Here is a 16,465-nt window from a genome sequence, read left to right on the forward strand (position 1 = left end):
TGTTTCCTTGGAAACAAGGGCCCGATGACCTCGTAGCTTGGTCCCTTCCCCCCCCCCCCCCCCCTCTTTTAAACCAACCAACCAATCTATCTTCCTGTCCCTCCATCAGCCTTACTCTCCTGGACACCTGCTCAGACAGGCTCAACAGTGTTAACTGGAGTGCTTTCGCCACTGCTGTCCCCCTTGGCTCCCCATGACATGGACATACCAGTGGGGCAGTCCAGAATACAACTACAGCCGTTCTTTCAGCAGCTGATTTAGCGACCACTCCAACGGAAGACAGTCCCCCATGGTGGTCATCAGAAATCACAAAGGCCATTAGAGATCATAGGCAGGCTCTAAAACGTTATAAGCAGCATCCATCAATGGAGTACCTCTGTGCCCAGGTCTGCCACCTAATAAAACAGAAGAGAGACTGCTGGGAATAGTACGTTTCAACCATCGGACCAGGTACCTCTCCTTCGCAGGTTTTGCCAAAGGTCAGATGTCTCTACGTATAGCAGACCCTGCAGGTGTACCTGTTGCCAATGGGCATCACTTTGGAGGTCTGGATGGGGGTTTGTTGGGGACGGCCACCTCGTCCCACGCATCCCCTGGTCTGACTATGGCTGTGGCTGCCCAGGATACTGCCCACATTGAGCCTAACTCCTCACCCGTGGTAGAGTGGGAGGTCATCTCGAGATGTGGCAGGGAGCGAAAGACATTGCAGAGGGCTGAACGGAAAGCCTCTTCAGTTTGTCTGACTATCCGGTTTCAGGCTGTGTCTCAGACTGATACTGATCTTCAGCCGGACATGGCTGCTTGTCCTGTTCCAGAGGCTGCCCTCAGTCTGAAAGATCCAGGGTTGTGTGGAGTGGACTGGGCGGTTTTTTAGGTTAGATGGCCTCGGGCAAGTAAAGAAAGGGCAACAGCCTCAAAGGGTGCAGGGAAAAGTCAGGACATGCAGGGACCAAGCAGCAATCGGTATTGTAACTGTAAACTGTCGAAGCTGCATTGGTAAAGTATCGGAACTTCAAGCGCTGATAGAAAGCACCAAATCTCAAATCGTTATAGGTACGGAAAGCTGGCTGAAGCCAGAGATAAGTTCTACTGAAATTTTTACAAAGGCACATACAGTGTTTAGAAAGGATAGATTGCATGTAACCGGAGGGGGTGTGTTTTTCGCTGTTCGTAGTAGTTTATCCTGTAGTGAAGTAGAAGTGGATAGTTCCTGTGAATTATTATGGGTGGAGGTTACACTCAACAACTGAGCTAGGTTAATAATTGGCTCCTTCTACCGACCTCCCAACTCAGCAGCATTAGTGGCAGAACAACTGAGAGAAAATCTGGAACACATTTCACATAAATTTCCTCAGCATGTTATAGTCTTAGGTGGAGATTTCAATTTACCAAGTATAGACTGGGACACTCAAATGTTTAGGACAGAGCATCGAGTGACATTATATTGAGTGCACTATCCGAAAATTACGTCGAGCAATTAAACAGAGAACCGACTCGTGGAGATAAGATCTTGGACCTACTGATAACAAACAGACCCGAACTTTTCAACTCTGTAAGCGCAGAACAGGGAATCGGTGATCATAAGGCCGTTGCAGCATCCCTGAATATGGAAGTAAATATGAATATAAAAAAGGGAGGAAGGTTTATCTGTTTAGCAAGAGTAATAGAAGGCAGATTTCAGACTACCTAACAGATCAAAATGAAAATTTCTGTTCCGACACTGAAAATGTTGAGCGTTTATAGAAAAAGTTCAAGGCAATTGTAAAATGCGTTTTAGACAAGTACGTGCTGAGTAAAACTGTGAGGGACAGGGAGAAACCTTCCATGGTTCAACAACAAAGTTAGGAAACTACTGCAAAAGCAAAGAGAGCTTCACTGAAAGTTTAAACGCAGCCAAAACCTCTCAGACAAACAGAAGCTAAACGCTGTCAAAGTTAGCGTAAGGAGGGCTATGCGTGAAGCGTTCAGTGGATTCAAAAGTAAAATTCTATGTACCGACTTGAGAGAAAATCCTAGGAAGTTCTGGTCTTACGTTAAATCAGTAAGTGGCTCGAAAAAGCATATCTAGACACTCCGGGATGATGATGGCATTGAAACAGAGGATGACACACGTAAATCTGAAATACTAAACACCTTTTTCCAAAGCTGTTTCACAGAGGAAGACTGCACTGCAGTTCCTTCTCTAAATCCTCGCATGAACGAAAAAATGGCTGACATTGAAGTAAGTGTCCAAGGAATAGAAAAGCAACTGAAATGACTCAACAGAGGAAAGTCCACTGGACCTGACGGGATACCAATTCGATTCTACACAGAGTACGCGAAAGAACTTGCCCCCCTTCTAACAGCCATGTACCGCAAGTCTCTAGACGAACGGAAGGTTCCAAACGATTGGAAAAGAGCACAGGTAGTCCCTGTCTTCAAGGAGGGTCGTCGAGCAGATGCGCAAAACTATAGACCTATATCTCTGGTGTCGATCTGTTGTAGAATTTTAGAACATGTTTTTTTGCTCGCGTATCATGTCGTTTTTGGAAGCCCAGAATCTGCTCTGTAGGAATCAACATGGATTCCGGAAACAGCGATCGTGTGAGACCCAACTCGCTTTGTTTGTTCATGAGACCCAGAAAATATTAGATACAGGCTCCCAGGTAGATGCTATTTTCCTCGACTTCCGCAAGGCGTTCGATACAGTTCCGCACTGTCACCTGATAAACAAAGTAAGAGCCTACGGAATATCAGACCAGTTGTGTGGCTGGATTGAAGAGTTTTTAGCGAACAGAACACAGCATGTTGTTCTCAATGGAGAGACATCTACAGACATTAAAGTAACCTCTGGCATGCCACAGGGGAGTGTTATAGGACCGTTGCTTTTCACAATATATATAAATGACCTAGTAGATAGTGTCGGAAGTTCCATGCGGCTTTTCACGGATGATGCTGTAGTATACAGAGAAGTTGCAGCGTTAGAAAATTGCAGCGAAATGCAGGGAGATCTGCAGCTGATAGGCACTTGGTGCAGGGAGTGGCAACTGACCCTTAACATGGACAAATGTAATGTATTGCGAATACATAGAAAGAAGGCTCCTTTATTGTATGATTATATGATAGTGGAACAAACACTGGTAGCAGTTACTTCTGTAAAATATCTGGGAGTATGTGTGTGGAACGATTTGAAGCAGAATAATCATATAAAATTAATTGTTGGTATGTTGGTACCAGGTTGAGATTCATTGGGAGAGTCCTTAGAAAACGTGGACCATCAACAAAGGAGGTGGCTTACAAAACACTCGTTCGACCCATACTTGAGTATTGCTCATCAGTGTGGGATCCGTGCCAGGTCGGGTTGACGTAGGAGATAGAGAAGGTCCAAAGAAGATCGGCGCGTTTCATCACAGGGTTATTTGGTAAGCATGATAGTGTTACGGAGATGTTTAGCAAACTCTAGTGGCACGACTCTCCAAGAGAAGTGCTCTGCATCCCGGTGTAGCTTGCTGTCCAGGTTTTGAGTGGGTGCTTTTCTAGATGAGGTATCGAATATATTGCTTCCCCCTACTTATACCTCCCGAGGAGATCACAAATGTAAAATTAGAGGGATTCAAGTGTGCACGGAGGCTTTCCGGCAGTCGTTCTTCCCGCGAACCATGCGTGACTGGAACAGGAAACGGAGGTAATGACTGTGGCACATAAAGTGCCCTCCGCCACACACCATTGGGTGGCTTGCGGAGTATAAATATAGGTGTAGATGTATTTCATTCAGTGGGACTGTCTGCACTGACCCAGATGCTGTCACCAAACATTTTGCTCTGTGTTATGCTCAAGCACCTGCATCTGAGAATTATCGATCTGCCTTCCGTGTCCTAAAACAGTAGGTGGAGTGAAAGTAGTTATCTTTTACTACACGCCATCTGGAATCCTATAATGCTTCATTCAGCAAGTTGGAATTTGTCAGTGTCCTAGCCCACTCCCCTGATACTGCCTCAGGGCCAGACTGCATCCATAACTAAATGTTTAAACACCTATTGGTGGATTATAAGTATCATATCCTTGCCATTCTTAATTGCATCTGGAGCGAGGGTGAGTTAACATAGCAGTGCCAAGAAAGCATCATGGTCCCAGTACTGGAATTGGGTAAGAACCTTCTAGAGTTGGACAGTTATTGCCCAATTCATCTCACCATTGTTCTCCGTATGTGCCTTGAAAGAGTGGTGAGCTAGTAGCTCCCTGAGTCTCTGGCTGCATCCCAGGGTGGATTTTGCCAAGACTGTTCTACTACTGAACATCTTGTCTCATCATATTTTCCATGTTGAAGTTGATGCCAACCACAGTTCTCGCCATATCCAAGAGAATGGGGTCCTTTAGGGCTTTGTACAGTGTGTCCCCCCTCTATGTACCAGCCGTCAATGGTCTAGCAGCAGCTGTGGGGTCCTCAGTATCACGCTCCTTGTATGCTGAAGACTTTTGCCTCCACTACTGCTCCTCTAGTGGGGATGTCACTGAATGTGAACTGCAAGGCACCATATGAAAGGCATGGGCATGGGGACTTGGCCATGGCTTTCCGTTTTCAGCTGCCAAGACTCGCATAGTGCATTCTGTCGATGTTGTTCCTTTCACCCACAACCATAACTGTATGTTAATAACCAAATAAACATAGCCAAAGCCTTGCAGACAAACAAAAATTACGCGAAGCGAACTGTAGTGCGAGGAGTGCTATGCAAGAGGCGTTCAATGAATATGAAAGTAAAGTTCTATGTACTGACTTGGCAGAAAATCCTAAGAAATTTTCGTCCTATGTCAAAGCGGTAGGTGGATCAAAACAAAATGTCCAGACACTCTGTGACCAAAATGGCACTGAAACAGAGGATGACAGACTAAAGGCCGAAATACTAAATGTCTTTTTCCAAAGCTGTTTCACAGAGGAAGACTGCACTGTAGGTCCTTCTCTAGATTGTTGCACAGATGACAAAATGGTAGGTATCGAAATAGACGACAGAGGGATAGAGAAACAATTAAAATCGCTCAAAAGAGGAAAGGCTGCTGGTCCTGATGGGATACCAGTTCGATTTTACACAGAGTACGCGAAGGAACTTGCCCTCCTCCTTGCAGCGGTGTACCGTAGGTCTCGAGAAAAGCATAGCGTTCCAAAGGATTGGAAAAGGGCACAGGTCATCCCCGTTTTCAAGAAGGGACGTAAAACAGATGTGCAGAACTATAGACCTATATCTCTAACGTCGATCAGTTGTAGAATTTTGGAACACGTTTTATGTTACAGTATAATGACTTTTCTGAAGACTAGAAATGTACTCTGCAGGAATCAGCATGGGTTTCGAAAAAGACGATCGTGTGAAACCCAGCTCGCGCTATTCGTCCACGAGGCTCAGAGGGCCATAGACACGGTTTCAAAGGTAGATACCGTGTTTCTTAACTTCTGCAAGGCGTTCGATACAGCTCCCCCCAGTCGTTTAATGAACAAAGTAAGAGCATATGGACTATCAGATCAATTGTGTGATTGGATTGAGGAGTTCCTAGATAACAGAACGCAGCATGTCATTCTCAATGGAGAGAAGTCTTCCGAAGTAAGAGTGATTTCAGGTGTGCCGCAGGGGAGTGTCATAGGACCGTTGTTATTCACAATTTACATAAATGACCTTATGGATGACCTCACAAGTTCACTGAGGCTGTGGTGTATCAAGAGGTTGTAACAATGGAAAATTGTACTGAAATGCAGGAGGATCTGCAGCGAATTGACACATGGTGCAGGGAATGGCAATTGAATCTCAATGTAGACAAGTGTAATGTGCTGCGAATACATAGAAAGAAAGATCCCTTATCATTTAGCTCCAGTATAGCAGGTCAGCAACCGGAAGTAGTTAATTCCATAAATTATCTGGGAGTACCCATTAGGAGTGATTTAAAATGGAATGATCATATAAAGTTGATTGTTGGTAAAACAGATGCCAGGCTGAGTGTCATTGGAAGAATCCTAAGGAAATGCAATCCAAAAACAAAGGAAGTAGGTTACAGTATGCTTGTTTGCCCACTGCTTGAATACTGCTCAGCAGTGTGGGATCTGTACCAGATAGGGTTGATAGAAGACAGAGAGAAGATCCAACGGAGTGCAGCGCGCTTCGTTACAGGATCATTTAGTAATCGTGAAAGTGTTACGGAGATGATAGATAAACTCCAGTGGAAGACTCTGCAGGAGAGACGCACAGTAGCTCGCTACAGGCTTTTGTTGAAGTTTCGAGAACATACCTTCACCGAGGAGTCAAGCAGTATATTACTCCCTCCTACTTACATCTTGCGGAGAGACCATGAGGATAAAATCAGAGAGATTAGAGCCCACACAGAGGCATACCGACAATCCTTCTTTCCACGAATAATAAGAGACTGGAATAGAAGGGAGAACTGATAGAGGTCCTCAAGGTACCCTCCGCTACACACCGTCAGGTGGGTTGCAGAGTATGGATGTATATCTAGATGTAGAGTAGATGTGAAGGAGACTTCTTGCTTTTGAGGACTGGTCTTCAGTGCTCGGCTGATGTGGATTCCCCAACTTCACCAGCTTAAGCAAAAGTGCTATCTGCACTTTAATATGCCTCACTGCCTGGGTAACAGCAGCTGGGGCACAGATCACACTATCCTTCTGCAGCATTACAAAGCTGGACGGCTGGCATGTGGTTCGGCATTGCCCTCAGCATTGTATGTACTGGATCGACACACCACTGCAGGGTTGACTCACAACAGGAGCCTTTTGAACTAGCCCTGTGAACAGCTTACTCATGAAGGCTGGGGTCCCTCCATTGTGGATCAGGTGTCTGTAGCTCCCCTAAGCATCCAAACTAAAGCCATCTCTTTCCAAAGATTTATTTCAATCTCACGCAACAGTGGACCAAATTGGGGCTTATGATCGCAATCTGCATCCGATCCCTCCTCTCTGAACTCCAGTTTTCTTTCTCTCCTCTAGGCCCACTCACATGTCTCTGTGGTTCATCCCTTGGCCACAGTTTCGTCAGGACTTATCACAAGGGCTGAAAGACTTGATTCATCCCGAATACTCATGTGGGATATACTGAACTGCCAGATGCCTATAATGTTTTCAATGCAGTCTTGGTAGCCATCTCTCTTGCTCTCAAGCATATCCATTCCTGCGCACCAGTGAGTCCTTTCCCATCTGCAGTGCCTCCTTGAGCCATTTGCAAGCCCTCGCCATCTCTTGGTCATGGCTATCCAGGATTCCCTGTATGCCCTTGAACAATGTAGACTTTGACATTTGTCAGGATCCTGGGCCACGTTGGGATTCCGGGGAATGAAGTCGCTGATTAGCCAAGCCAAACTGGCTACCAGTAGGCCGACTCTTGATATCAGTATTATGCCATCAAGTTTTAGCGATCTGGAATATGGAATGGCTCACTCTGAATTCGCCAAACAACTATGGAGAGTAAAGGAGTCAACGAATTTATAGAGGCCCTCCATGAAGGTCTCTCGCAAGGACTCTACTGTCCTTTGCCAACACTGCATCAGCCATACTTGGCTGACTCATGGTCATCTCCTCCATCGTGAGGACCCATCCCACTGTCATTATGGTTCCCGTTTGACGGTGGTCCACATTTTACTGGACTGTGTCAACCTAGCCACCCTCTTATAAACTCCCTAACTCACTACCCCCAGTGTTAAGAGACGATATCTCCAGCTCACTTAGTTTTACATTTTATTTGTGAAGGGGTTTCTAACACTCTCTTTAAGGGAAGGCCACCTAACCTTATCGGTCCATTGAGAGGTTGGCAGAACACACTGTTCCGCTTCTGCCCAGACTGGGCTGCACCTGGTCCTACCTGATCCTCATCCTACCTACTCTTCCCCCTCTCACATCATCTGAAGACTTGTTCACGTTTTGTCTCTTTGTGCTTCTCTTGCCCTGTCTGTGTTGATAGTATTTCCAAGGCAATTTGTGAGTGGTGTACCTCTTTATGTGTCGGGGGCGGGGGATGGTTTATGTCCCTTCATTGATCTGTGCTTTTGAGGGCCTTCCTGCTTCTCCGTAGATGGGCACCTCACCTGCTTTTCTTCCTGTGTCTCCCTTCTTCCCTGTCCCTTAGCTAGGCATTGTTCAGATTTGGTAGAACTTACTTTTCTTCTCCTGGATTTTTGACAGTAGGCATCTGTAATGCCCCCCTGCGGGTCCCGGGGTAAGAATAGGCAGGAGGTATTCCTGCCTGTCATAAGAGGCAACTAAAAGGAATTTCACACGTTTAGGCCTTTATGTGATAGTCCCTCTAGAGTTTAACATACATTTTTCAAAATTGTTCCAAAGAGCGAGCCAATTGAGGAATGGCCCCTTACATGGTGCATTGTGTCCATCATGCATTGAGATCTTTGGCCCACTTTCTCATCGTCAAATTGAAGTCCCACCCATTCTCCATCTCTTGGGCGAGGACACATTCCTGGGTGCATTTTCCACTATGGACTATGCAGTGTCGCTTACTGCATCAACGATGACCACGGACTTTTTTGCACCAGATATCTAGCACAGTAGCCAGTCCGTTGTGGTGGGGCTACCATGTACCCTATTGGTTGTAGCCCCCTAATCACACAGGGATTACGCTACCGATGCCTGCACCATTAACTCCCCACGTATGCCAAGGGGTAGATGCCCATCCCCGTGGGGTATCGGGACTCCTGGCAATGGCCATCATGCCAGGTGGCCTTTGCTGTGGCGCCCATAGGGAGGGCCCCTGGTCAGAGTGGGTGGCAGCAGGGCAAATAACAATCGATGATGTGTAGTCGATCATCTCTTGATTGTGGCGAAACACCAACAGTCTCTAAGCGTTCACGAGCTGTTACCTTGTATGTTCAAGAGCTGATGGGGAATTGTTCATGATGATGAAGTCTCAGCTTTTTGTTGAGCATTTAGAGGACAAGTTCAGGGAGGTGAAGAACTTGTCCAAAATGAGATCTGGGTCAGTCTTGATCAAAACAGCATCCTCTTTCTAGTCACAGGAGCTGCTTGTGACAACCTGAGGGATGTTTCTGTAACCATCAGGCCCCACAAGAGCTTAAATATGGTCCAGGATATCATATTTGACAGGGACCTTCTTTTGCAGTCTGACAATGAGCTGCGCGCCAATTTAGAGTGGCAAGGTGTACATATAGTCCACCAGGGTCCGAGGGATAATCACCTTCGAGGGTGATACATTGCCCAAGAAAGTCAGGGTGATGGTGTACTTCTGTGATGTAAACCCTATAACCCCCTCGCCCCCGATGCGGTGCTTTAAGTGCAGGAAGTTCGGCCATATGTCTTCCCGCTGTACTTAGAGCGTCACATGTCAAGATTGCGGACCCCCCAATACTCTATTTGCCCCACCTACCATCTGTGTCAACTGCGGAGAGCACCAAACGCCTTGATCGCCAGACTGCAGGATTCTCCGGAAAGAAAGGAATATCAGGGAGTACAAAACCCTGGACCGACTGACCTACACTGAGGCTAAGAGAAATTTGAACCCCTGCATCCTGTGCTTATGACATCGTCCGCACCACCTACTTCGGTAGCAACAATGGCCCCGCCCCCCCCCCCCCCCTCCGCACAAGCATAAGTTCATGTCGGAATCCCAGGAAATGAACTTGCTGACAGGGTGGCCAAACAGGCTACATGGAAACCACTTCTGGAGACGGGCATCCCTGCAACTGACCTGTGTTCGTTATTACGCTGCAAGGTTTTTCAGCTTTGGGAAATGGAATGACAAAATATCATTATGCAGAACAAACTTAAGAGCCATTAATGGGATCACAAATGTGTGGAAGTCCTCGATGAGGGCCTATCGCAGGGACCTCCTGCGCCGTGAAGACCCACCTCAGTGTCGGTGTGGCACCCTGTTGACAGTGGCCCATATTCTTCTGCTCTGTCCTTCTTTGGCTGCCCTGAGACTTCACCTTCGGTTGCCAGACTCATTATCATTGATTTTAGCAGACAACACCTCATCATCTGATTTGGTTTTACATTCCATCTGTGAGGGTGGGTTCTATCGTTTGATCAGAGTTTTAACGCATGTCCTTTGTCCCTCTGTGTGCTCCACCCTATAGGTTTTAGGGTGGAGGTTTTAATGCGTTGCAGAGTGGATGGCTTTTCCTTCTTAGTTCTGTGGTTGGCCAGCCACTGGAAACTGCTTTCTTGTTTTACTCTATTCTAACTGTTTCTTGCATATATCTGTTTTTTTTTTTTTCCAGTGTTCGTTTCTTTCTTTCTTTCTTTCTTTCTTTCTTTCTTTCCATTTTGTTCTATGTCTCACCTGTTTTATTCTCACACTTGTGGCATTGTTTTATTAGGAACAAGCGACCGATGACCGCGTAGTTTGGTCCCTGTCCCCCCTCTTTTAAACCAACCAACCATCTCTAATGTACTGTCACATAGACTAGTCTGTCTGATGATGGAGGGACTGATGACCTTGTAATTTGGTCCCCAACCAACCACTTATTATCAAGTTATGATTTTTCCAATCCCATGCTACTGGGTATTCAGGCATTCTGATCCAGACACTTAAGTTTGCTATTTTAAGTAAATGACTGAATGAGTGTGGATGAAGAACCGAACTAGAAAGCTACTTATTGGCACTCAGTAAAAAGCAAATATCAGAACAACAGTGAGGACAGGAGACAGAGTGCTGTAGTCAACAATGATTTCACGGTTGTAAAACAATCTAATATTTCAACTTCAAATTGAATGTTTTGGGGACAAGGAGACTTAAATTGTTGCTCCCAACTGTCCAGAGGGGTGCAAATGTGGTTGAAGACTGTTTACAGTGATGGCTCAAGTTAGGCTTAACTGTGAGACATAACCACCAATGTGTGAATGTGAATAATACTTCATGTCTGTGAAATACTATACCTGCTATTTTTCAAAGGCTCTCAAATGTATACAGGTTTGTGTGCGTGGGTATGATTTGTATGCAAATAAAAAGTAATATAATTTTCTGCACAATATATTTACCTTCTACACAAATAGGTGGCTGAATAAGTGTTTAAAGACTAGATTCAAATTATTTTTAATTAATAGACATCCTCACACATTTTCAGTGGATCAGAATGTCAGTATTTCTTTCTTCTTCACATACCACTTCCATACTCTGCTTTGTACTCCCAGTGATGCATGAGGTTAACTGGATGTTAATTCATTAATGACTTAATCCACAGCAATATATTAATCAGTTTTAAATCATGAAAAGGAGAGTGTATATTCAGTGCATAATTAAATGAATATGTATATTGCTTATTTTAAGTTTGTCATACCCGTTGAGATATCTTCACGTATGCCCAGGGGTAGGTCTTCCTTCCAGAGGTATGTGAATCCTTGTACCACTGCTCAAGTTCAATTAATGAAAATACTACAGACTCAGAAAAATGAACAGATTGTGTGTGTGTGTGTGTGTGTGTGTGTGTGTGTGTGTGTGTGTGTGTGAATTTTGGCAGATAGCATATTGAATTAACACTTTTTCAGGGGAAGTGGATCCAGAAAGAATTGGCTCAGGAATACAGTTTGGAGACAGTACCACTCGCCGACTCCACAGAGAGAGCAACAGGCGACCACCCGATTGTATTTGCCGCATGTGAACAGAATGTGTCTGTTTTGTGATAAATATTTTTCATTGAGAATTTAGTGAATTGTTGTGTTTTAAAATGTGAATCATAATGTATGCTGAGGTTTGATTTATGTTTATAATAAAAGCTATATATTGCATATATAGAATACTATAGAATATTTGTAACAAATATAAAATTAATAGATTACACTAATGCCATAAACAAAGTTTGCTGTATTAGTCACTGGCCAAATGACTTAGGAGAAAGTATCATGTGGCACAAGAATCTCAAAATAACATATAAGGGAAATCATTTCCTGTAATCTAAAATAAGTGATGAATGTAGTTGTACTTAAAAAAAATTGTATGACAATGCCTTATGGTACTTATGGGTTTAATTCACAGAAAACATTTTATAAATTACTAAAGTTATGTTCATTCAAAACTATATGCTACTGAAATTACATTTTATTCCAAATACAAGCTAAATGGTAAGATATTCTTCCATTACTTTTTCTTACCTTGTGTTTACTATAAGGATCTAATGATTTAAACATAACTTCTGCTGACATTGCATTGTGTACAACTAAGTTGAAAAATACCTATTTTAGTAAATATACTACTACGTAGTAAATTAAATCAGACATCAAAACTATTCTCATTTATATTTACTTGTTTATTAAAAAGTACAGATACTAATGACATACGTCAACCCATACTTGTATGGTCAGATATCCATTTATTACACTGCAGAGTCACTATTTTCATTAACTGACATTTAAATAATTTTGTCCATACATAAAAATATGACTTCTACAAATCATATATGTAGTAAAATGAAACTTGGAGCTGTTAACACATCGTTGCCTCTGAAAAACAGTTAACTGTTGAATTTGATTGTTAGTTCCAATGTTACATGTGTAGGACAAGGCAATGAGCAGTGAATGAATTTTGGATACGTAACAGGTCAAAATACACGTTTAAGTGAGATGTCTTAAACGTAGCACCAGAACTTGGCTGCAATTAGACTTTTAGCCAGGAATATAATCATAGAGATTTTTAGGACATAACTACATTTATATAGCCGAAAAAAGTGTATATAGAATCAGCAAGTGACCTCCTCTTGGAAACACCAATTATCATCTAAGAAAATGTATGGTGTTATTTCAAATGTATGTTCAAATAAACTATTGTAGAATACTAACAACATAAAAAAAAGAGCTGTGCACTAAGTAATGTAGGCAGCCAGCTTGCTTAACCATTCCTTAAAATTACTAGATAAGTTACATATCATGTAAAATATTTAATGTACTCAATTCCTGTATTTCAGTAGTCACAAATTCACATTTCAATCCTCTTTGATTATTGTGGTCTCTAAAAGCCTGGTGACAACTATTACAGGTTAAACAGAATGTATATCTTTATGAAAGAAAACAATTCTCATTCAAATTCACAACCTGTTTTAAAACAGGAATTATCAGTTGAAATCTGTTGAATTTTCCTGCACGTGTGTGGAATTATAGTGGTGCTACATGCATTTTGTTACAAGCCGAACATTTTGAATTTAAACCATTAAAAATAAAATAAAAACTCGTAAGAAATTAGACTAAGACCAAATGAATAAAATCACGGCTTCCGATTATCTTTAAAAATATTTATATTGTGCATTAATTTGATTTCAAATTTTAAAAAAAACTGACACTCTTCAATTTGTAAAGCAATTTTACATATAATAAAAAGCTGTTAGTTGAAATAAAACATTTATTGGGAACCAGCCACTGCTGTCATATTAATGTGCCTTTCTGTAAAGCTATCCCTGAAAATGTAAATGTGTGTTTTAATCATTGTGGTCCTGTTAAAGACATTATAGTGTCCCTGTTACTGGCTCCAGCTAAAGTCCACTTTTTGACAAGAAACATGGAGGGTTGTTAGTCATGGAATCCAAGTCACACTGTGATTTGGCAATTTATTTTAATTAATTGTACCAGGGGTGAACATATTGTAACAAAACTGCCATAAACACATGCAACTCACCAATGTGAATAAACTCAAATTTGAGACATACTGGCAGTTTTGGGACTTAGAAACTTATTTCTGCAGGTTTTTTCCAGGCAAAATTATAACTTGCCAACTTCAGAATTCAACAGAGGAGGAAAATAATAATAAATGTATTTGAATGTGCTTTGTGATTGGAATTAGTTATGTATTAGCCTTTCCTTTGTTATATGCACTATGAAGTCTCAGTGCTTCAAGTATGCCAATATTTTTGCATTGTACACAAGCATTAGCACACGGACCACTATTGTCCAGTATGTCCTACACAACCCAATTACAAGGACGACAGCTGCTTCAAAGAAAGTAAATGTTTTCCTGTGGACTGAGAGATTAATTACAGGCAGATTGGATAAACATAGCCGACTGGGTATCACGTTTGGCAATAGTGAATTTGTGAATTAGGTTCTTTCTTAACTATGTTGGATAACAGTAAACTTATCACCTGAAAGAGGTTGTATTGCATTGCATTGCATTGCATTGCATTACATTACCATGAGACATGCTCAGCAACACCACTAAATATTTCATGCTGTAAAGATGGAAGAAAATAAACAGAAAAAATTCTCTAGAGCTGAAAACATCTAAGTAGACATCTGTAAAGTAAACAAAAAGGAACAATATAATTCGCTACCTTAAAGTTTTCAACTCTGAACACTGCCCATCAGTGGCTCAGAACCCTAATAAAACAGCAAGTGGTGTATTCTGCAGTTTGATCTCAAAATGTAGTGTTGTCAATATCTTTACACCCCATACCATAGAGAATACGTTGGTCAATAACTTGTAGCCATTAGGTGGGTCAACCAATTGGACATAAAGTGGAGCGAACCTTGGTGTTGCTTCTCGTGGAGTTTCAGCAGTTTGCTGATCACAAAGCATTCATACATATTACAGGTTGTTGGCCACGGATTTTCATATATGGAAGAATCTTAGTAGATTTTAAAGCCATTGTTATTCAGTACTAAAGAAGCTATCAATACAGTGGCACAGGTATACATTTGCACTGTCTGCTTAGCTAGAGCTGTTGTCAACTCTGAAGGTTCATTTGAACCCGACAGTAATTTACTATGCATAGTGCTCTGTAGGAGGTATGCCCTAGACTTGCTCAGGTCTTTGAGTAGACTTACCTATAGATATACACTTAAGGTGACAAGTCATTGGATACCTCCTTATATCATGTGTGACATCCTTTTGCCCAGCGTAGTGCTGCAACTCAATGTGGCATGGACTCAACAAGATAATGGAAGTCCCCTGCAGAAATGTTGAGCCGCGCTGCCTCTATAGCTTAACCACAATTGTGAAAATGTTGCTGGTGCAGGATTTTGTACACAGACTGATCTCTCGATTATGTCCCATAAGTGTTCAATTGGATTTATGTCAGGTGATCTGGACGGCCAGATCATTCACTTGAATTGTCCAGAATGTTCTTCAAACCAGTTGCAAACAATTGTGGCCCAGTGACATGGCGCATCGTTTGTGAACATTCAGTCCATGAATGGCTGCAAATGGTCTCCAAGTAGCCAAACAACCATTTCCCATCAATAACTGATTCAGCTGGACCAGAGGACTGAGTCCATTTCGTGTAGACAGAGCCTCCACCAGCTTGCACTGTGCCTCACTGACAACCAGGGTCCATAGCTTCGTGGGGTCTGTGCCACACTCAGACGCTACCAACAGTACTTACTAGCCAAAATTGGGACTCATCGCCAACTGCAGTGGCTGAGCGGTTCTAGGCGCTTCAGTCTTGAACTGCACAGCCGCTACAGTTGCAGGTTCGAATCCTGTCTCGGGCACGGATGTGTGTGATGTCCTTAGGTTCATTAGGTTTAAGTAGTTCTAAGTTCTAGGGGACTGATGACCTCAGATTTACTTCCCATAGTGCTCAGAGCCAGTTTTGGGACTGATCTGACCAGCCCACAGTTTTCCAGTCATCTATAGAGTCCAACCAATATGGTAACAAGCCCAGGAGAGGGGCTGCAGGCGATGTCATGCTGTTAGCAAAGGCACTTGCATCTGTTGACTGCTGCCATAGCCCGTTAATGCCAAATTTTGCCGCACTTCATCATACAACCCACATTGATTTCTGTGGTTATTTCATGCAGTGTTGCTTGGCTGTTAGCACTGTCAACTCTGTGCAAATGCCACAGCTTTTAGTCATGAAGTGCAGCCCATCGGAAACTGGCGTCATCCGTGGTGAGAGGTAATGCCTGAAATTTAATATTGGCTCAAAATGGCTCTGAGCACTATGGGACTTAACATCTGAGGTCATCAGTCCCCCAGAACTTAGAACTACTTAAACCTAACTAACCTAATGACATCACTCACATCCATGCCCAAGGCAGGATTCGAACCTGCGACCGTAGCGGTCGTGCGGTTCCAGAATGTAGCGCCTAGAACCGCTCAATTTGATATTCTCAGCACTCCTGATGCTGTGGATTTCTGAATACTGAATTCCCTAATGATTTCTGAAATGGAATGTTCCATGCGTATAGCTCCAACTAGCATTCTGGGTTCAAAGGTTGTCAATTGCAGTCGTGCAGCCGTGATCACCCGAGTACAAATGGCAGCTCCACAGATGCACCAACATTTTGTACCTCATGCATGTGATACAACCAGCATCTCTGTATGTGCATATCACTATCCCATGACTTTAGTCGCCTCAGTGTATATAATTTAATGTGGACTCGAAACCATGGTGCAACTCAGCATTTTACACATTGACAATCATTGCCAGTAACGAAGAAGAAGAAGAAGAAAAAAACTAGGAATGACCTGGGATTGAACCCAGGGCCTGTGAATCTGCAACCAGGCATGTAGCCACAGAGATAAAATTTCATAGCATTATT

At 42.9% G+C, this 16,465-nt stretch overlaps 1 protein-coding gene across 1 annotated transcript in view; it reads left to right on the forward strand.

The window, feature by feature from the left end:
* Nucleotides 1-13,343, forward strand: part of LOC126298504 (ras-related protein Rab-4B) — a 99,690-nt gene extending 86,347 nt beyond the window's left edge. Inside the window, exon 6 of the mRNA XM_049989840.1 lies at nucleotides 11,486-13,343. Within this exon, the coding sequence (XP_049845797.1) occupies nucleotides 11,486-11,598 (113 nt within the window). The 3' untranslated portion in view covers nucleotides 11,599-13,343. The remainder of the gene's footprint in view (nucleotides 1-11,485) is intronic.
* The last annotated feature ends 3,122 nt before the right edge of the window (nucleotides 13,344-16,465 follow it).

Source organism: Schistocerca gregaria, chromosome X, assembly GCF_023897955.1.
Source record: "Schistocerca gregaria isolate iqSchGreg1 chromosome X, iqSchGreg1.2, whole genome shotgun sequence".
Lineage (NCBI taxonomy): Eukaryota > Metazoa > Arthropoda > Insecta > Orthoptera > Acrididae > Schistocerca > Schistocerca gregaria.